Genomic DNA, 22,918 nt, shown 5'->3' with positions numbered 1-22,918 from the left:
TACTTAATTACATTACATTACTCGAGCCTAAGCAGCACAATGGTGCTTGTAAGTGTGCTGATAAATGTCCAATTCACCGGTTGGCTTTTCTCAGAACGTTCATGTCAAATTAATTATCATTTGGGGGGGAAATAAAAGTCGTATATACAGAACTGGTTCTATAGAACATAACTGTAGCTGCATTTCCCACTCATTGGCCATTTTAAAGTATGCATTTAATATAATTATTGAGGTATTTAATAAACAAATCTAGCCAAGTGTTTCTGTGTATAATTATGTCTAGATTTTTATCAATTTTTTGTTGGTTTAACATAATAATGGTTACTAAAGACAGGGGTTTTAAACACTTGAGACATTTACCTCATTGTTTTATGCAATACGTGTGGAAGCCCATCTCCACCACATAAAAAAATCGCAATTCTGACTTTTTTTCTTCGTGCAATTTCACCTTTTTTATCTCAATTCCGACATTTTCAGCCAATTCTGAGTTCTTTTCTAATAAACACGAGGTATTTAGAGCTATCACTTCTGCTTTGTGAAAAAAATTAAAAATCAGATTTATGAGTAAAAAAGTGAGAATCGTAAAAACATTAATTCAGATTTGCAAACCTTGTTTGTTTTAAATGTGGCGGAAATGTCAATTCCATAAATAGGTGTGGAACTGAAGATTCAAAGAATTTCCACCAAATAAAATCCCCTTATCATCCCTATTTCTTACCCATTATTTGTTTGGAATAGTTTAATGTGGTGCTCTTGTTTCCTGACCCTTCGATGACACTGTATAAAATTGTTCTGCCATCATTAACCCACACAGCTAACAAAGTAATATCATCGTTTCATCAAATCTCCGGCTTAATTAAAAGCCGAGTACTGCAGGGGTTTGTTCTCATTTACACGTTTGTAATTGACAGCCAAAGGGGTTTGTTGACTCAGACCTCGGTTCATCTGCTACCCATTTTTAAAGGTGCCCTGTTTATTTATTGTTGTTAATAGCACAAAATTGTATTTCTTCCATGCAGCCAGTCCTTGACCTCCCAGGAGGAAATCATCTTTTCCTTGGATGCTCAGTGGTTTTTAATTATCTCCATGCCCTTATGAATTGCCGAATCATTTTGAATGTGAAATTGCACTTTAGGTTGGTTTTGTCACAGTGGATGGTATTCATTATGGTAAAGTGGGTGAAGCCAATCCTGGCTTCAACAAGATGCTACTGAGGGGCCGTCGAGCAAGGCCCTTAACCCTTTAACTGCTCAGTTGTAAGTCGCTCTTAACCCTATGGAACCCTTTGGGTTGAATCGGAATGCTGACTCCATCCCAGAAATCCTCACCCTACACCACTGGACCTTACTTTTGTGGTGACTATAACAGCAAATGAGCAATAAATATGAAATGATATGTTAAAAAAGCACACACCAATCTTATAGTAATGTGTCCACAAACGTTTGTCCATGGAGTGCATCTACAAAAATATATTGTGTGATTATATTATTTCAAAGAGCTTTTTATTTATAACACAGAAGCACTGCGGTGGCACTTCTCTTTATTTTTGTATAAATGTAGTGTTTTTTTTGTCCATTAGGGGGAGATATATCACAGTTCTGGACCTGAACCCTGACCAGACCTCCTTGTCTTTTTAATAGAGCTATAGAAAGAGTAAACATAAGATTGCATTGTTTCTTGAGTAAACAACGAGAATAGTTTTCATATACAATAAATGTCAAACAGCTGCAGTAACAGTGAAAGTTATATTTGATTTGGGAAACACTTTCTGAACAGACTTTTTAAAAGCCTCTTTGCTTCGAGTAGTTTAGAGCATTATTTCTCATTATTTCTCTCTCTCTCTCTCTCTTTCTCTCTCTCTCTCTCTATTTTGGACATAAAACAATTTTATATCTGTATTAAGACTTGTTAACGATAACAATTTTTATGTAATGCTGATGATATTGCTGAATGCTTGGTGGGTTATTTCTGTTTTTATTTTTTATTTTTTTTAATAAGTTGTCTTGAGTGTGTTATATAAGGTTTTAATGCCCTGAAGGTGTGTACTATTTTTGTGTTCACAAATTTATATATACATTTACGGCATTTGGCAGATATCCTTTATCCAGAGCGATTAACAATTATCTCATGTATACAACTAAACAGTTGAGACTTAAGGAAGACTACAGACTTGCTCAAGAATCCAAAAGTGGCAGCTTGGTGGTGCCACTGGGAGTTGAACTCATGACCTTCTTATCAAACGTCCAACATCTTAAGCACTGCAACCACTACAACCACTTCCTTTATTTACTTCCCCGAATTCATTTATTTATGAAACCCATATACCACATCCCTATATTAAAGTGATTTAAACCTTTTACATTTATAATGCTGTTATGAAGTGCTATGCATAATGTAACAAATGAATATCTTATGAGCATTGAGGGTTTTTCTGTCTATTGTGTAAAGACACAGTTATAAAGAAACCCTAATTACACCATAGGAGTTAGTTTAAAAAATAATAAACCATAAAGGCAGAGCGATAGCTACAGGGCAGGCAATGCCGGTAATTGCTTGGGACACTATGCATGAAATTGCCAAATCTGAAAGTGCAGAGCTCCCTGAAAACGTTCCATGCGTAATACCTGCCCTCCACCACCCCCAAAGATCTGCCGTCTTACTAAATGTGGGTGAGCACATGTTTATTTCAGTTTGTTGGACTTTCAAACCAGTGTGGGTGTCTTACCAGTCTGGAATCTAGAAAAGAAAGGAGAATAGAAAAAAAAAGGAAATAACTGTAATAAGTTACAGAAGACTTTAACTTCACTATATTTCAAAGTCAAATGTCTTACTTTTTACTCAACTACAGTGGTGTGAAAAAGTGTTTGCCCCTTCCTGATTTCTTATTTTTCTTTCAACTAGTTATTAGGTTTAGGGGGCAAACACTTTTTCACACAGGATCATGTAGTTTTGGTCTTTGCTTTCCCTCAATAGTAAAAACTTTCACTTAAAAACTGCATGTTGTGTTCACTTGTGTTATCTTTTACTAATATTTAAATTAGTTTGATGATCTGAAACATTAAAGTGTCACAAACATACAAATAAATAAGAAATCGGGAGGGGGCAAACACTTTTTCTCACCACTGTACATTTTGCGAAATCAGTCGTTCCTTTTTATTCGAGTAGATAAAAACGTAACTGTTCAAACACACAGCAAGCCGCCAAACGGGTTCGAGCGTGCACGCTGTTTTGAACTTGTTTTGATTGCCACTTGGTGTATCTACTCATCACCGACATACAGTTCAGCATCAGTTCAACAGCAAGCAGAACATTTAGAGAGGAATAAATAATGAAGAAACTCCTGACTCTGACTTGCAATAGGAACAGCAACAATAGGAACATTATAGCTGTAATAAATCTTTGTACTTTGGATACTTAAGTACATTTGAAAGCAAATACTTTTGTTCTTTTACTAATAATGCTAATGTGTGAGTGCTGCACAAAGGGAATTTTAGCATCATAACCGGTTAGAATGTCATGATTGTGTACCAAAAATCATCTTTCGGCTTCTCCCGTTAGGGGTTGCCACAGTGGATCCTCCACATGTTTGATTTGGCACATGTTTTTACGCTGGATGCCCTTCCTAACGCAACCCTCCCCATTTATCCGGGCTTGGGACTGGCACTAAGAGTGGCTGGGGTTGGTTCCCTGACCGAGGATCGAACCCGGGCCTCAGCGGTGAGAGCACCGCATCCTAACCACTAGACCACCAGGGAACTTCTGTCGAGCTGTGTCGAGCTGTCTCACGCTATCGCCGTTCTTATTAATGATGTTACAGCGAACGTTCGTTGCACACAACTCCACTGCTCCATTACAACCAATGGCAAGGAGTTTGAAACGAGCTCGCACTGGTCCCAAACAGATGCTGACATCCCAGAATTGCCAACTCCTAGTTTTAAAATGTCCCGTTTCCCTGAGCCACCCAGTATTATTAATTAATGATAAAGAAGTATAGTTGCTGGCTCGCAGATGGAATTAAATCTGAGCTTGTCTGTGTGGAGGTTCTGTGCATGATGATCTCTGAGCTCTTTGGATTTCCCTCCTAAAAACTCCCAGGTAGGTGGAATCCTACTTTTCCTGGGTTCAGACTCTGACTGACCAAGTTGAAACAATTACTACAGAGGACTTACTGGACTGAGTTAATACCCCCATGGCGTAATGTTAATTACTCCATTTACATCCTCAAGATTCCATTTTCTTTCCTCATCATATTAAACTGTAAATTTAATATATTATTTTGTTTCAGGTTTACAACATTCACCTAATAATGAGCTGAATCTCCTCAACACGATCATTCGGGCCGCACTTGAAAGACACGCCTATCAATCCAGCCATCATGTCTTAGTAAAAAAGGATGCATCCATTGAAAAGACTGCAGGCTCCTTATCCAGCTTAAAGGTACTCTTGTGCCTTGCTCTTTACTGTTTATGTTTTCTCAGTCTCATTACAGATCTTTCTTCCTCCCACACGATCTCCTTGTATTGCTCTCAATAGAGCACTACAAATTCAGAGAAATCTGTTTCTCCTGACAAAACCAACACTCCCAGATTTTGTACTTTGAGAAGATGCGGCGTAGTGGTTTCTGCTCCCATCCGCAGGTTTTTGATAATGACACGGAACCCGCCGTCGTCTCTGATGGAGGATCTCTCAGATTATGATGACACTTTGTTATCCCAGGACAGGAGATTACCTCGGCGAAGGGCAGGCTCGTACAAACACTCTTACATGCTTTTCTCAGTCACAGCAGCAGATTAGCAGGTGTGAAGCTGTTTCTGCATGCTTAACCGACTTCCCAAATTGATCAATAATGGTTTATTTAAGAGTTATAAAATCAGTAGGTAAACAAATTCTTCAGCATTGATTCTTTTTAACTAGAATTTGCAGCGTTTATATTATATGTGGACACAAATTTGCTGGGAAAAGAATAGAAAACCCAATTTCTTTAAAAAAAATTTAGGAACATCGATTGGGTTCTATAAATACTTTTTAAAGAACCGAAAATATTTAATTCACAACATATCTGTATAATATACAGAATACATATAAAGCATTGTGAGTTTTGTACAATAAGGTATATACATGAATATTTCTTAGACTGATATACTAAATTATAGCATTTTTAACAATGGACAAGATGAGAATGCTGCTTTAGCTGCCACATATATACTGTATATAGATATCTGGATAAGGGGAAATGAGCAAACCAGACATGATGGTGAAAAAAAAGGCTAAAATCAGAAGAAGAAAACCCTAAATAAAATCATCTTAAAAAATGATCCATCCTCTTCTCTGTGATACCAGATAGTAAGACTACATCATTAATCTAGACGATGAAGAAAAAATGTCTATGTTTCGGCTAGGTTCCTTTCACACCGAGACACTGTTGTTGCCCAGAAAATGGAGCTACACAAAAATGAGTCATGTGATGTTGTCATGTGACCCTTTTAACTCAAACAAGATGGTTTATGATGATATTGAGCTGGCTATCCAGTTTAATAGCATTGTTAAAGATTAAAGCCACTTTGTACAACCTTCAGACAGCATTTGTTCCTAAAGGGACAGAATGTTAATTTGCAAACAAAGACACTGAAAATGAATAAAAGCTTGTTGAGAAACATTGCATGAGCAGTGTAGAGGTGTAGATACTTTCAGCGTGCATCAACTAGTTTTGGAAAACTTTGAAAAACACCAGTGTAAATGGAGAGTTTTCAGATCTATATGAATTTATATGAATGTAGCCTTAATCACTACAGTTGTATGTTAAATTTCTAGTAGGCGTTATTTGGACACATCAGGTGTGTTTTTATATATATACAGTACAGACCAAAAGTTTGGACACACCTTCTCATTCAAAGAGTTTTCTATATTTTCATGACTATGAAAATTGTAGATTCACACTGAAGGCATCAAGGGCTATTTGACCAAGAAGGAGAGTGATGGGGTGCTGCGCCAGATGACCTGGCCTCCACAGTCACCGGACCTGAACCCAATCGAGATGGTTTAGGGGTGAGCTGGACCGCAGAGTGAAGGCAAAAGGGCCAACAAGTGCCAAGCATCTCTCGGGGAACTCCTTCAAGACTGTTGGAAGACCATTTCAGGTGACTACCTCTTGAAGCTCATCAAGAGAATGCCAAGAGTGTGCAAAGCAGTAATCAAAGCAAAAGGTGGCTACTTTGAAGAACCTAGAATATGACATTTTCAGTTGTTTCACACTTTTTGTTATGTATATAATTCCATATATAATTCCACATGTGTTAATTCATAGTTTTGATGCCTTCAGTGTGAATCTACAATTTTCATAGTCATGAAAATAAAGAAAACTTTTTGAATGAGAAGGTGTGTCCAAACTTTTTTTGTCTGTACTATATATATATATATATATATATATATATATATATATATATATATATATATATATATATATATCTCCAAAACTCCAAATGAGGAAGAAACCATCAGAGGAACCAGACTCCTTTTCCCCGGGTGACACCAGATACATAAGAACAGAAGACTACCATGGCATCAGAATGCATTTAAAAGATATTTCCACCATCACATCAGGATTTCTCAGAATTCTATACAAAGAAGAAAACACAACAGAGCACTATGTGGTGTTGTAAGACAGTGATCCATGCCTGGGTGGTGTGATGCAGCTCTGTTACATTCATTCCTCTGATTATTCCCATTGTGTGTCATTACTTACTGTATCCTGAACCCTTTAGTATATTCAGTAACAGTTTCAAAACGTTTTCATGCCTGTTTTCTTGACTTGCTTCAGTTATGGAGGTAGATAGATGAGCAATTTTGTCTCCATTAAATGCTAGTAGAGAATCCTTATGCCATCTGGCAGAACCTGAGGCACACCTGTGTTAACTTCAAGCCAGGTTGACCGAGCTGGTAAAAGAGCTGTTATTGATAAATGTTCTGTAACAATGACTTTGCCTTCATACACCATATCGACAAAAGTTTGTGGACACCTGACCAGGACACCTGACCAATCTTCATAAATGCTTTTTGATTTGTATGGCTTATATATATGAGAGCTGGTCAAAATGGGACTTTTAATTGTACAGGTGTATAATTGGATTCTAGCGTGGCGGTACTACACGCAGTCGTAAATGGCTGGTGTGTCCTTTTACTGATAGGTGGCGCACATGTCGCGGACCGGTCCAGAGACTGTTAATTACAATGGCAGGCAACAGTGTTCGTGCATGAAACGAGTTGTGGTGATAAAGTTTCTTGTGAACGAAGGCATAAAACTCGCAGATATCCAAAGAAGACTTTAAGCACAGTACGTTGATGAGACGCTCAGCCGCAGGAAAACATATGAATGGTGTAAACGTTTCAAAGCTGGCCGTACGTCCGTCAGTGACGATCCTGGTCGTGGTGGTTTGCTGATGAAGTGATGCAAGCTGTCCTAGGATGGTTCAGGCGTACCGACAAATGTTCTTGTGCCGAATCTTTCCAGGCATTAGTTAAATGCTGAGATAAGTATATAAATGTAGCAGGGAAGTATGTCAAAAAATTAAATGCATTTTACACAAAATTAGTTATTTTGTTTTATAAACTCAAAAGTCCCTGTTTGACTTGAACAGCCCTCGCATTATTATAACTATCACTCATCTGGAAAGTTGTCCAACTAGATTATGTGAAGATTTATGCTCAATCAGCTACAAGAGTGTTAGTAAAGTCAATTACTCAAGTAAGTTTAGGTCTGGGGTGGATTCAGCATTCCAATTTATTCCAAAGGTGTTTAATAGGGGTTGAGGTCAGAGCTTTATAGCAGGTCACTCCAGATCCTCCACTCCAACCCATGTAAACCATATCTTCAGGGAGTTTGCTTTGTGCACAGGGGCATCGCCATGCTGGAACATGTTTGGATCAAGTTTAAGTGATGGGAAAATTGAAATTAAACATCATATACAAGTGTATGCCTCTGACTTTTTGGTAAGTTTTTGGGGAAGAACCACATATGTCTGGAAAGGTCAGGTGTCCTGATACTTTTGTCCAAATAGTGTTTGTTTAAAAGCATCATATACGATATTACGTTCGGATTCCTTTTTTCATTTGTATCCATACGAAGAAATGTGTTTGTGAGTTTCCATCATGCATGAAATGAGGCACAGTTTTTTTTTTTTGTTTTTTTTGTAAGTGTTTATTGTTTTTTGGTCATTTTCATCTCTTTCTCACTGAAATGAACCATGGAGAAGAACAGAAGAACATTTACAAGACTAACATGCAGGAGAGGCTTTGTGTGTGTGTGTGTGTGTGTGTGTGGGTTTGTGGGTTTGTGTTTGTGCATGTCTGTCTAATCCAATGCAGTAACAGTAAGACCAGCATAAAAACTTGGCCTTAGTGAGATATTGTTATACTGTGCATTTCTACGCAAATATCAGTGACCACACCGAACATATTGTCTTCAAGTAATGCAAGAATATTATCATGGCTTATGAGTTTATAATACAAACGCAGTGAAGGTGGGGAGAAATAAGACAGAAAACTTCAAGGCAAGAGGCGGTGAGAAAAAAAAGGTTCTGAACACATCTGGCAGGTAAAAGAGAAAATGCTACAGGGCAACGAAGAAACCGATCCTCATGATCTGGTTCCTCTTTCCTTTCCTCGGTTTCTTCTCAGATAAATGTTTTTTTTTTTAATTCACTTTTTCAGGGGATGAGATTGAATTTCTTTGTGCTGATATCAACACTTTAGTCAGGATTATGAGCGTGTAAAATAAATACAATAAATAAATAGATCAATAGTATAAATACAAAAGAAATAATTTTTTTTACAGTGTAGGGAATGCAGTCAAGATTCTGCAGGGTCTAACTTTCTTTTTTTTTGTACCGAAATAACAAATAGTGATGCGATAATTTCTGTTTCTGCACACTTCCAAACGCGAATTCGACAAACCCGAGATAAAAAGTCTCAGCAAATATTTACGTGCTAATGAAGTGTAAGCAGACAGGTGATAATAAACAGACCATGCAGCAATAATAATTAAAAATAAAAAAACACAAGGGCCTGCTGGAAATGATTTTTTACAAAGCCCTGAAAAGCTGTGAAAGCTTGGAAGAAAACAAAGGAAGAGCAGATCATCATCATTAGCGTGTTGAGTCAAATTAATGGTGCGTCAAGTGTCTCAAAGAAAAAAAACCCAAGCAAACAAACAAACAAAAAAAAGCAGTGGAAACGTTACAAGCTTCTCAACTTCTTTGCAACTGGACGAAGAGAAGTATATAATCATGCAGCAGGATGGCTGCGTGTGTGTGTGTGTGTGTGTGTGTGTGAAGACGCTGAGATGAGACGAGGCCGAGTGTCACTTCAGACACCTGCTCATGCTGTTTTACTCGTTTCTGGTGTTTGTTAGTTGTTAACTCCGTAACCGCGGACGCGCAAGGACTCAGGAGTTTTGTATGAATTATATAAAGATACTGTAAGTAAAAAAACAAAACAAAACAACAAAAGATGTTCTCTATGTCAGTGAGGACCAATGTAATGATGAAGATTTTAGTATTGACATTTGTAGTTAATGTTCTCTCTACTGCAGTGCTTATTTTTGTCATTTTCAACAGCAGATCTCAATTTATTTCAATTAAATTTTATTTGTATAGCGCTTTTTACAATGGACATTGTCTCAAAGCAGCTTTACACAGATAAAACGGTTATAAGGTTATATAAAAGAATGTGTAAGATCTGACCGGGTAAGCTTTTTCTGTTGAGGGCGGCTGCTTGAGCAAAAAGTTATACCTGGAAATTGTATTGTGGAGGTTCCACTGCAAGTTGAAATCCATCAAGCTATCATATCCCAAAAAAATAAAGGCCATGTCTCGACCTACGATATTTTTAAGTTACTATGAGGTCATTCGAACGTATCTCCATTGCAAATATATATATATATATATACAGTACAGACCAAAAGTTTGGACACACCTTCTAATTCAAAGAGTTTTCTTTATTTTCATGACTATGAAAATTGTAGAATCACACTGAAGGCATCAAGGGCTATATGACCAAGAAGGAGAGTGATGGGGTGCTGCGCCAGATGACCTGGCCGACACAGTCACCGGACCTGAACCCAATCGAGATGGTTTAGGGGTGAGCTGGACCGCAGAGTGAAGGCAAAAGGCCAACAAGTGCCAAGCATCTCTCGGGGAACTCCTTCAAGACTGTTGGGAGACCATTTCAGGTGACTACCTCTGAAGCTCATCAAGAGAATGCCAAGAGTGTGAAAAGCAGTAATCAAAGCAAAAGGTGGCTACTTTGAAGAACCTAGAATATGACATTTTTCAGTTGTTTCACACTTTTTTGTTATGTATATAATTCCATATATAATTCCACATGTGTTAATTCATAGTTTTGATGCCTTCCGTGTGAATCTACAATTTTCATAGTCATGAAAATAAAGAAAACTCTTTGAATGAGAAGGTGTGTCCAAACTTTTGGTCTGTACTGTATATATATATATACACACACAATTTTAAAATGATATAAACTTTTTCATAAATAAACAACTTTAAGGGTATTTAGGTGTAATAAGGTTATTAACTTCAAACCATAACTTTGCTTTGTGTTGATTACTTTTCTATAAGATCAGTCATTTTACATATAAGTGGTGAATACAGCAGTTTTTTTCACAACGTTTGTGACTTATTCTAAATGTATTATTGTACACACGCTGGCCCCAATATAAAGCTTTTAATCATCTTAAGAACAAATAATTAGTCAGAAAATGAGCATAAATGAAACAAATGCACTCCGGAGACTCCTGTATAAATAGATTTATATTGTTTTCTTGTAATCAAAGGTAAATTATAAAAAAAAACCCCTGTTTAAATCTTTGATGTAAATTTCACCACATCTGGGGTCTCATCAACTATTTGAAGCTCATTAACACTGAGTTGAACAAGCCATTCTTCTATCTGTGCAGAACTGAGTGTAAGTTTCCAAAAAAGCTTAAAACATTTCAAGAAGTCAAAGGAAAATCTTTCCCACATTAAATTATTCGATCTATTTCTTTCATTTTTGCTCATGATTTGTTCATGAAAACCAAAGATTTGTTTGAAGCTTCATATTTTGCTGTTTTGCCTGTTTTTTTGTAGGTGCTACCTGCTTTTTTGTCCTTAATTTTTTATTTTACGGAGATTAAAAATTAGGGACAAAAAAATCACCTGCACATTTCCAGGAGGGAAGAGAATTTATTTGTAGTACTTAAAACCAGACGGGCAAAGACACAATGTCTTGTCTAAATCAATCAATATCTATCTGAATAAGCCTTTAAACCTACTTTTTGGACATTTATTCATATTTTGACCTTCCAATCGATCGACAGTTAATTTTGCTGCTTCACAGAAATAAACAGTTAAAATTAGCAAAATGATTTGACAACAGAACATGACTTCAAAACCTGGAGATTTCTTGAATGTAATTCAGGAAGTTGGTATCTAGTATCTCGTCTTATAGCAATACAATTACCCATATAGCCATGTTCTAGTGGATGTTGAAAAGGTTAGTGCTAGCTTAGCGGTTAAGAGGTTGGTCTTTAGAGTTTAAAATAATAAGTTTAAATCCCAGCAATACCAAGATACCACTGTCAGGCTTTTTGATCAGGCTCTCAACTGCTTTGTTGTATAAATGAGATACCTGTAAGTTGCACTGTATGAACTTGTCTGCCAAATGCTGTAAATAGCAGATCAATTTGTCTTTTTTTAACATTTGTTTTTTTAGGAAGAAGCAAAACGTTCTGCCTATAAAATAATAAAACTAAGTTCTATGCCAAACTGTTACCACATTGTTGAAGGCACACAATTTTACAGAGATGTTTTTGGATGGGGTAGAATCAAATTTTTTAATCACTTGAACCAGGAGACCCGAATCTGTTCCAACATGACAGTGTCACTGTGCACATTGCGAGCTTCATGGAGTGGAAAAGCTTGAGTGCCCTGCTCAAGAGCTCTGACCTCAACCCTATTGAACACCTTTGGATGAATTGGAATGCATTCCAAGCACAAATATAATTAGGGGAACATCTTCCCAGAACAGTGGAGGATATTAGAACAGCAAATGGGGACTAAATGTGGGATGAGATGAATCTTGGTCAGGTGGTCCACAAATGTTTGTCCGTACAGTGTATGTTTGGTTAATTCAATTATGAAATATTATGAATAAATCTGACCAGAAGCTTGATGCGAGTAAAAAAAAAGGTTTATCAGATTTATTAAAAGGTTTATCAGGGTTAATAATATTACATTTGGCTTTCCTGCAGGTTTATAATAGGTCAGTTTAGCCATGCAGAAAATATTTTTTTACTTTGTATTGTGTTATGCAGGACAGAGCTTTACTTCTATAGCAAAAATGGAAAAAAGTGACGTCTTAGATGCTTTAGCTAGCAAAATACACTGCTTAAAGGCAAATTAAACGAATATATCTTGTGAGATTACGATTTGCCCTCTTTGTTTTTTTTCAAACATTTACTTCCAGAAAGCAGTCAGATCAGATGCTTCACGATTATGCTTGATTGCATGATTATGATTATTATGATTTAACCTTATACTTCTTATAATAAAATAACCATATTCGAGATAGTTCCTCGACATGCCGGTGCATGGACTGTGTATGCAGGAGATTTGTATAAGTGTCAGTGTTACAGGAATATTTAAACGGCCACATTTCCTGAAAGACATTTGCAACTTACGTGATAAAAGATAAGTGTATAAAAACACTAATAGGAACTAATTATCATCAGAGTGTAAAGTCGAATTAATGTCAAGTGTGTCTGAACACCCCCCCCCCCAAAAGCAATCTAGGTACTCAAATTATTAATGTTTAAAAAATAATTGCTGTATTCACTACTCATACACTCATTCGCTGTGTCTAATGTGACCCGCGAAGCCTTACCGAGTAACCGATCTGCTAACACTGAACAGGATTTGGAAAATGAAGTACGATAGCATGTAATGATCTCTGTTTAACAAAGTTAAGAATGCATCATGTAAACAAGACAACAAAGTTTTTTCCTAATTCTTTTTTTTTTTTTTAACAAGGTCAGGATCTTGTGCTTGAGTAGCTATATTTAGTCGAGTACAGTCAATAGCAGTGAGAAATTGTGCACAGGAACTCATTTCTACCCGTAAAAAGGCAAAGCTTCTGTGGCATGCGGGTAATAATACGAGCCTTTTAGTTGATTTGATTTTCTTTCTTCCCCCCGAAGGCACTGCTTATACCTTACGAACACTAAAATGCACTGATGCTTCCGTTTGTTTTGCTCTACGCCATTCACGGTGGATGTAGATTACGATCTGAAAGAAACCGACGTCCCTTACGGCGTCTTTCCTCATTTTAATAGGAGAAAACCAACCGTTTTAAAACGGTAAACCGTACAAGGGAGAGCGCTTCATGAGAATCTCCCTAATACGTTAATACCGCGAAGGTTTTATTGCAGACACCACTCCTTCCTCCGAAAAGCTGCCGCTGGGCTAATATTAGCTTTGCATCTTTGCAAAGAGTCCATGGCTTATGTCGTGACACCGAATCCAGCTTTTATTTAAAGTGTTTTTGTTCTTTAACACTTTTTTCTCTCCTTTCTTCACTGAGCATGTGCAAAGGCTTCTGTAGTGGCATGTCGATGTTTTTAATCCCACTATATACTCAATTATAATTACAGTAGTTACATTGCTTTGTTCTGTTTTTCTTTTTTTTTTGTTTTTACACTAGAACACTTCATTTTGAAGCCTATAATTGTATATAAAGTAAATTTACAATACCATATTGTCCTCTACCCTTTTCCAAAAAACAAGTCATATGAACAGTGCTATATGGTCACTCACTGTGGGATCCAACATGGCTGCTAGGTTCGGGATGTGAGTACATACAGATCTCACTAGAAAAACACTTCCGGATCCTGTATTTTAGTCAAGCAGAGTACAAGAAGTCAGTAGTTCTGAACTAGCAAAAGAGCGAACATGACAGACAAAAAGATGCTAAATGAAAATGGGTTAAGTTAAAAAAACAAACAAACAAAAAAACATCAACAACAACAGAAAAACACATTCCCTTCTAGGTAGGAGTTAAACTTTGAAAAGAGTTCTGTTTGTGAGTTTATTGATTTATCCAAAGATCAACCAGATCTTTAGAGATTATTTTTTTTCATTCAGCAGGTATGCGCCAATCCAGTGTGTCTTTTTCTTTCAGTTAATACGCTCCTTGGAAGAATTAAGGACCTTACATCACTTGTGTGTGTGTGTGTGTGTGTGTGTGTGTGTGTGTGTGTGTGTGTGTGTGTGTGTGTGTCTTAAGAACAGATGCCTGTCCGTCGTTTCACATTCTGTCTTTGCAACAGCTTTACATACAAAATACCAAGAGATATTGCCTTGTTGAACTGATCTGTGCTTTGAAAGATACAATTGTGGTAGTCAGGTTAATTTGCTGGAGTTAACAGGAACAAGAAGTCATGTCTGAAGTTTAGGTTCAGAGTTGCTGCTTCTTTGTTCCTGGATGGACTTGAATGATCCAAATGCCTGAAACACATTAAAAGATCTATAAATGAATGAAAGACACACATTCTAAAATGCCACTGTTTTTCAGGACTAGGAGATGCAGTATATTGCCAAAAGTTTGCGGACACCTACTCATAAGTATGGTATGTGCGTTTGCATTCTGAATTTAGTCCCAATGACCTCTTCCTATTCCACTCCACTCTTCTGGGAAGATGAGTCACTAGATTTTGGAGTGTGCTTGTGGACATTTGTGTTCATCAGCCACAAGTCAGGTTCGGAAGTAGGTGATATATTCACAAAATTTAGGAGGTTTGTTTTGTATGCAACTGTGTGTGTGTGTGTGTGTGTGTGTGTGTGTGTGTGTGTGTGTGTCATGTTTTTCATTTACCTTTTTTGAAGAGGATGTCAGATTTCCACATTTGGGTCTGTGAAGCCTTTTTTGCCCTCGTTCACCAGGACAGGTTTTTCTGTTCTTGTGTGCCACACGAGGATCTGCACAAAATGTATCACAAATAAAAAGCATAATTTATCCAATAAAAAAACAGCAGCAAAAAAACCCTGCTCTTGTGCATCTGCAGGGTTTAAACTTTCATGATGTTCACAGCTGTATGTGTGTGATGTGTTTCTCCACCACTGAGTTCTCAGTGCTGTAATGCTCTTGGCTTCACTTCTACATTCTCATTCTCTCTCTCTCTCACTCACACAGACACACACACACACACACACACATACACATGCGGTGCTCTCAGCAGAGGTGTACCAGCTGCAGTCTTATCCCAAACTGAATACTGTGATAAAAAACAGTGCAGTCAAATAATGCTTCCAAAAACCCCACAGATTTAAATTCTGCACTGGGCATTCTATCTTCTCTTCTTCTTCTTTCGGCTTCTCCCATTAGGGGGCGCCACAGCGGATCATCCATCTCCATACCCCCCTGTTCTCTACATCTGCCTCTTTCAACCCAACTACTTGCATGTCCTCCCTCACCACATCCATAAACCTCCTCCTTGGTCTTCCTCTTTTCCTCCTTCCTGGTGGCTCCATCCTCAGCATTCTCCTACCGATATACCCCATGTCCCTCCTCTGCACATGTCCAAACCATCTCAAATTGTCCTCCCTCACCTTGTCTCCAAAACGTCCTACATGTGCGGTCTCTCTAATAAACTCATTTCTAATTCTGTCCATCCTCATCACTCCCAACGAAAACCTTAACATCTTCAGCTCTGCTACCTCCAGCTCCACCTCCTGTCTTTTATTAAATGTCACTGTCTCTAAACCATACAACATCACAGGTCTCACCACAGTCCTATAAACTTTCCCTTTCACTCTCGCAGATACTCTTCTATCACAAATCACTCCTGCTATCACTCTTCTCCACCCACTCCACCCTGCCTGCACTCTTTTCTTCACTTCTCTAACACACTCTCCATTACTTTGCACTGTTGACCCCAGGTACCTGAACTCCTCCACCTTCTCCACCTCTTCTCCCTGCAACCGCACCACAATATATACATTACCATCCTGCTGATTAACTATTCTAAATATGCAGCATCATGCGTCCTGATCACTCCTTCAAATATGCAGCACAATGCTTCTCTGCAACACTTGTTATTGTGCTGAGAAATAAGTGCCGTTGTGCCGTTTAAACTTGGGAACTCGCTAATAATGTTTGTTTAGATGTAGATGCTCCTTCATGCTGATTATTCATAAAGGATCAAATAAACCTTGTCTTCGTTCCCTCAGCTTTGCTCCCTTGTGGCCTGAGCGACTGAGTGCTGACTCTTACAGCCTCATGCCCAGTTAACCAGGTTAAAAGCCTAGGAACGACATCCTGAGTGAGGGGATTAATCGTTTGTTTGTGTGTGTGTGTGTGTGTGTGTGTGTGTGTGTGTGTGTATGTTTATGTGTTTGTATGATAGGGTAACTCTTGTATTTTTTACTTAATGCGTTTGAGATAAAAATGTCTTATAATATAATATAATATAATATAATATAATATAATATAATATAATATAATATAATATAATATAATATTTTTAGAACAGAAACATTTTGGTTAAAATAAAGCAAAAATAATACTATTTATTTTGATCAGAGGACAAATTTCACTGCATTCCCCGCAAATTGTTCAATGGAAGGAGGAAGATGTCTTATAGAAGGGTTAAGATTTATTCTTTTTTCCAACATGCTTTTTTTTTTTTCAACTTTATATGAATTTTTCATGAGCTCAGGTTGAATTCATCCGAGGTTCAACTTTGCAAATTAAAAAATGCGAGTACATGCACAACTTGCACATGTCAGAGTACTTGAAGGTCAGGTCAAGGTCCAAAAGTGGACAAGACACATTTAAAAAATGCTTTATACTTTAGTTAGATATTTCCTTTACAGTGCAAGTCTTAGTAACAGTTATTATGCGCAAAATATTATGATGGATTATACATTTATTATGTATCCCACTGGGCATAGAAAAGCCTCAGTGTGCTGCCTAGTCTCAGGTTTTATTTGCATGGAAGCTGTGTACGCTAAAATAGTTTTATTTAATGCAATGGTATGGATAAAATACGGAGAACTGATTAGATAGCTAACTATATTAATAAAGATAAAAATGAACAAATAAATATACACTATATAAACAAAAGTATTGGGACACCTGACTTTCATGTCATATATGATTCCTCAACTGTTGCCACAAATTTGGAAACAGACAATTGTGTAGTTTGTCTTTGGATGCAATAGCATTGAATTTTCCCATTACTTGAATTAGGAAACCCAAACTTGTTCCAGCAGGCCGATGCCCTTGTGCACAAATAGAGCTCCATGAAGATATGCTTTACATAGGTTAGAGTGGAAGATCTTGAGTGGTCTACTATAGAGTCCTTACCCTCAACCATCTTGAACACTTTTTGGGAAGAATTGAAATGCTGACTGCACCCCAGGTCTCCTCCCCTCACATACTAACAACCTTGTGGCTGATAATCACAAATGAAAAATGGGGACTTAATGTAGAACGGGATTTTAAAAAAGCACATAAGAATCTTGTGGTCAGGTGTCCACAAACTTTGTAATATAGTGTAAATGATTATTATACTCTTCAGAGCAAATTTCTATTGTGTTGGCAGTGGAGACTGATAAAGTATTTATTTTCTATTACTCCCATTCTTTGCAATTTAAGTAAATACCTAAATTGTGTTAAATGACAATCCGAGACCACAAGCGCAAGACCCCACAGTTCTGGTGAGAGTGTGTGTGGTGTAAGGATTCTCCTACTGTATCAATGTATATCTCCTGCTGTAACAATAGAAAACTCTCTCCTTATGAAGGAGAATGGAACAGTGAATTGCATAAATGTTTTAAATATAATTCTCATAGATCAGTATTTTACATTAAATACTTTCAAAAGTAAATACTTTTGAACATTTACTCGAAAAGAAATGTGAAAGGAGTACTGTTCCTTTTATTGGAGTCAGATGTAAGCAAAGAACATGTACAGTACTTTCACTCAGGTACAGGAATTGAGTAAAAACTTTATTTCGGCTTCTCCCATTAGGGGTCGCCACAGCGGACCATCCGCATGTTTGATTTGGCGCATGTTTTTATGCTGGATGCCATTCCTAATGTAACCCTCCATATTTATCCAGGCTTGGGACCGGCACTACGGCTTGTGCAACCCTAATGGCTGGGGTTGGTTCCCTGGCCGGGGATCGAACCGGGGCCGCAGCAGTGAGAGCGCCGCATCCTAACCACTAGACCACCAGGTATAGGAATTGAGTACTTCATCCAAAACCGTTAGTTTGTGCTGTTAATAAAAACTCAAGTCATGAGTTTATTTGAATTGTTATGATATGAAATGTGTTGTGAAGTCAGTAAGACTTTTTTTGTGGTTGATTAAACATACTTGTCCACCTGACGTTTATGAATAAAATACTAATAATGTTACATGGCTGAAATCTGCATGAGCTGGCAACCTGGGCATCTCACTTGCAACTTTGCTGTTGTACAGTTAATTAATTTAATACTAAACACATTTACATTTTGTTTTTTTTCTTACCTTAGTGCAATTAGCAGCTTTCGGTTCCAGGTCATTGAGAGTGACAAGTTCTCGAAGCAGACTGCTCTCCTGGTAGCCCCCCTTGACCCCCCGCAGTTTGAAATAGGCTTGTGGTTTAAATAGGATGAGCCGCAGGTTGATGGCGAATCCTGCCATGTCTATGGCAAAAGGCCGGTGAGGATCAAACACTGTTTTCCAGCCATAGACTTTGCCAGCAGCGTTTACTTTGGGGGACTCGTAGCGCAATCCGCCGACAAATGCAACAGGCCAAACAGACACCTTGCGTGTGGAGCGCATCTGCAGACACAGAGAGATGTTAAATAGTTCAACTTTCATTCTTTTTTTTTTTTTTTTTTTTTAACAGGAGAACACAAAGATTTTGCTGTAGATACTTTTCTAACATTTATTTATTATCATCTGACATTCTTTTCTACTCAACACTGTTGCAACGAGTGATGTTTCCACTCCTGTTTCTGGTTGGCAGAAGTAAAACCCAATTATGTTCTGTTGTGGTTCTGGCCAACTTTTTCTCCCTCAAGAACAAGGAATTTCTGCCTCAACATGCAAGAGGTATTGTGTTCAGATTGTCACATTAACAGGATATATGTACAAATATATGATTCTTGGATGATCATTGTATCTAGCAGATGAACTGATGACATTTTTGGAACTGGCCCAAACAGGGTTAGAGTCACAGCGAGATCCAGTTAGTGATGGGTTGTTCATGAACAATTCGTTCATTTTAAACAAGTTTTTAATGTGACTCTGAAGACAAGTAGTCTCAAAGAGTGATTCAGTCATTTTCTGCAGGATGCGCATGAGCAAATCATTGCAAAAACCCTGTAGGTTGTGTACAGGAAACATAATTGAGTAGTTCATCTCTAGACTCATAGTCCGAGTCATTTGTTCCTTTATCACGTGACTCCCATAGACCCTACACAATGCAATGGACCTGTTTTTTTTTGTTTTGGTCCGAATTTTGACATTATTGTTATAATAATTATGGGAGTCACATGACAAAAGAACTAATGAGTGGTGAGCTACTCATTCTGTTTATCATAATTTTTCCTTCATTGTCATATTTTCATTTTTGAAACTATAGTCAAAGTTTGTGTATGTAGATGTGTTTGGGATCTGAATATCGCAAATGTGACATTTTATATCATTTCTAATCAAACGAACGAAATGAATTAATGATTAAAACAAACATTTATCACTAGATTAGGTGCCAGAAGTTGTTTTTCTTCAGTGGATTCTATTGTGTTTTTCAGTATATATTTAAAGTAATTTGTAGCATACAAATGTGTAGACTTGATGGTGGTGGAGGAATTTCACTCTTCTCCATTGGCTTTGATTTATACTTTAGGACACCAGCAGTTTCTGAAATACTTTTTTCCTTATTCTGATGTTCAACATGGACATTAACTGAAACTCAGTATCTGTGTTATACATTGCATTGCACTCATAATTGGTTAATTGGATAATACACATGTGCAGGTTCACAGGTAATAAAGTAGCCGGTGAGTGTATATTATGGTTGGTTCAGACAGAAAAAAGAAATGTTTCCAGTTGAAACAAATAGCTCCCTGCTGCTCTGTGCTACTGAGGTCTCCCTCTCTAAACCACTTCCTCCCTAATGGCTGAAGTGGACAGCTTGTGCACAGAGCCTATTAGAGCCATCCAGACAGTGTGTATGCCCTGATCTCTGAGGACTGGTGAGACAGACAGACCTCACAGACAGATAAAGTGGCACAACTGGACGTAAGCGGGTATCAGACTGAGAAAGAAACAAGAGGTGCTCTTTAATCTTTCTGCATCCTCCTTGCTTCTTGCTCGCTTCCTCCATCCATTGTGTGCAACAAAACACAAGTGGCTCACATCATGAAAGGAATCGGGCTAATGAATTGTAAAAGTGAAGCTCTGGGGCACTGCAGTTGTTCTGTGCTTTTGTGCATGTACTCCACCATCCAGAAGTACCTGAAAGCTTTTCTGAAAGGATTCAGAAACCGCTGCATATTTAAAATTTTATTTTATTTAGCATTTACTTCCATCGTTTCCAAGAGAAAGCTGTTGCTTGTATCAGGAATATAAATGGGTTGGCTGGCGCACATCCCACAGCTACTTATCTGTAATTCTGTAATCTATTCTCAATTACCTTAACTGTGCAAGAATCATTTTGCAACAAATTACACTGGTGTCATTCAAAAAAAAAATTATCTCTATGTCTCATATATATATATATATATATATATATATATATATATATATATATATATATATATATATATATATATATATATATATATATATATATGTATGTGTGTGTGTGTGTGTGTGTGTGTGTGTGTGTGTGTGTGTGTGTGATTTTGATTTGATACAATAAAATGGGATTTAATGCAATACGATGCAATAAAATAAATCGGATGCCCTGCAATTCAGTATAGTTAATTCAGATAATTAACTTTTACTTCTTTGATTAAGACAGACAACATCATAAATCTACTTAAGTGCCTTCTGACTCACAAACAGGTCTTTGTTGTGCAAAAAAGAAAACAGAGAAAAGATAAAATAAAACCAGATGTTCTTTTCTTGTTCTGTCTCCACTAAAATGCAGCTCTACCTCTGCCATGTAAATCTATATTCTATGTGTCTATCAGGACATGAGAGTTCCCTCTGTGCTGAGAAAACACGCTTGAGAAACAGTTTAGCGAGTCAGAATAGTCAAAATATAATGTTCAAAATGATGCCTTGCAATACGAATGCCAACTTGTATCAGATGCACACTTTTTTATATCGATGCATCACATTGTTAACTTTTATGCAGATGCATTGAAGTGAATATATATATATATATATATATATATATATATATATATATATATATATATATATATATATATATATATATATATATATATATATATATATATATATATATATATATATATATATATATATATATATATATATATATATATATATATATAAGAAAATGTATTGAAATATAGAGAACAGCTACATCCATAAGTGTCTCAGGGGATGGCTGGTAGAAGCAGGCTGGCCTAGTTTTCTGTATAGCACTTTTCCTCTTTTGTCCTTTCTTGAAGCTGTGCTTTCTTTCTGCTCTGTTAGAGAGATAGAGAGATGAGAGAGATCTGATGAGGCACTGAGAGTTGCACTTCTGAAGTCTGGACAGTCTGAAGGGAGATATGGCGTACAATTAAATGATATGTGTGACAGAATGAGTTGGGGATTGTGCTGATGTCAAAGAGGTAGCGAGATTGTGAACTCAGTAAAGACAGTCGTCGGAAGCAGAACGCTCACAGGTCCGGATGTGATAGTGAAAGATTTTTTTTATTTTAGATTGATGACGAATGGACAGAACGAGCGTGCCGCATTGCTGAATAATGACTCTGGCGCAGCAACGGAGGGCTGTTCCACTTTTATTTTCACACAGATTGAGGTTTAAAGCTTAGGACATCAAGATCTCTGTCCTCTGGGGCTTAGAGAATGATGAGAGAATTGCTGACTGAATTCCTGTAAAGGTTGCGGATGTATAATCACTTTTTGTTCCTTTACAGTCTACCATCAAAAGATTGACTTCCCATAAATATAAAAATTAGGTTTCGACTGCTTATTGCTATTACACAATGTTTTTTATTTTTTGAACATCATTACTTCCATAGTTGTGAGATGAATCTTCTAATCTTGGGAACACAGTACTTAAAACCATGTACAGTCGATCACATCAAAAATAATTGGTAGGGAAATGAGTCTTGTGCATCATTGAGTAAAATGCTTAAACAAGCCGTAAACAATGATTATACTTCATGGTTGTGGCCATTTATTTGTAGGTGTTTATTTACGGTTGTGGTTGTTTACTTCAGTTTTCATCGCCTCGTCTCAGTGATGCACTAAGCATTGTTTGATTGATCTGATCATAAGAATCAATGCTTTCTGAACACCTCATTCCACATTTAATACCTATTAGCAGTTATAATTCCTTCCACTCTTCTGGGAAGATGATCCACTAGATTTTGGAGTGTGCTTGGGGATGTTTCATCTCATTCAACCACAAGGGCTTTTAACACGCTACAATCCGCCACGCTCCCTGAGATCTCAAAACTCTGGGCTTCTAGTAGTTCCTAGAATAGCAAAGTCCACTAAAGGTGGTAGAGCATTTTCACATTTAGCTCCTAAACTCTGGAATAGTCTTCCTGACGGTGTTCGGGGCTCAGATACACTCTCCCAGTTTAAGTGTAGATTAAAAACATATCTTTTTAGCAAAGCCTACACATAACATACGTCTCACATCATAACCTTGTGCTCCAGAACATCT

The 22,918-nt window shown here is 37.3% G+C and overlaps 1 protein-coding gene across 2 annotated transcripts in view; it reads right to left on the bottom strand.

Moving 5' to 3' along the window:
- Positions 1-14,238: 14,238 nt before the first annotated feature.
- The window catches only part of b3gat1a (beta-1,3-glucuronyltransferase 1 (glucuronosyltransferase P) a), a 111,212-nt gene continuing 102,532 nt past the window's right edge, over positions 14,239-22,918 (bottom strand). For both annotated transcript variants that reach the window (XM_046865004.1, XM_046865005.1), the window contains 3 exons: positions 18,580-18,876; positions 14,920-15,023; positions 14,239-14,552 (listed from right to left, as the gene is read on the bottom strand). In XM_046865004.1, coding sequence (XP_046720960.1) covers positions 14,937-15,023; positions 18,580-18,876 — 384 coding nt within the window. In that variant the 3' untranslated portion in view covers positions 14,239-14,552; positions 14,920-14,936. The remainder of the gene's footprint in view (positions 14,553-14,919; positions 15,024-18,579; positions 18,877-22,918) is intronic.

The sequence above is a fragment of the Silurus meridionalis genome, chromosome 13, assembly GCF_014805685.1.
Source record: "Silurus meridionalis isolate SWU-2019-XX chromosome 13, ASM1480568v1, whole genome shotgun sequence".
Lineage (NCBI taxonomy): Eukaryota > Metazoa > Chordata > Actinopteri > Siluriformes > Siluridae > Silurus > Silurus meridionalis.
The sequence above is the reverse complement of the archived record's forward strand: the minus strand, read 5'-3'. Positions and strand labels throughout refer to the sequence as shown.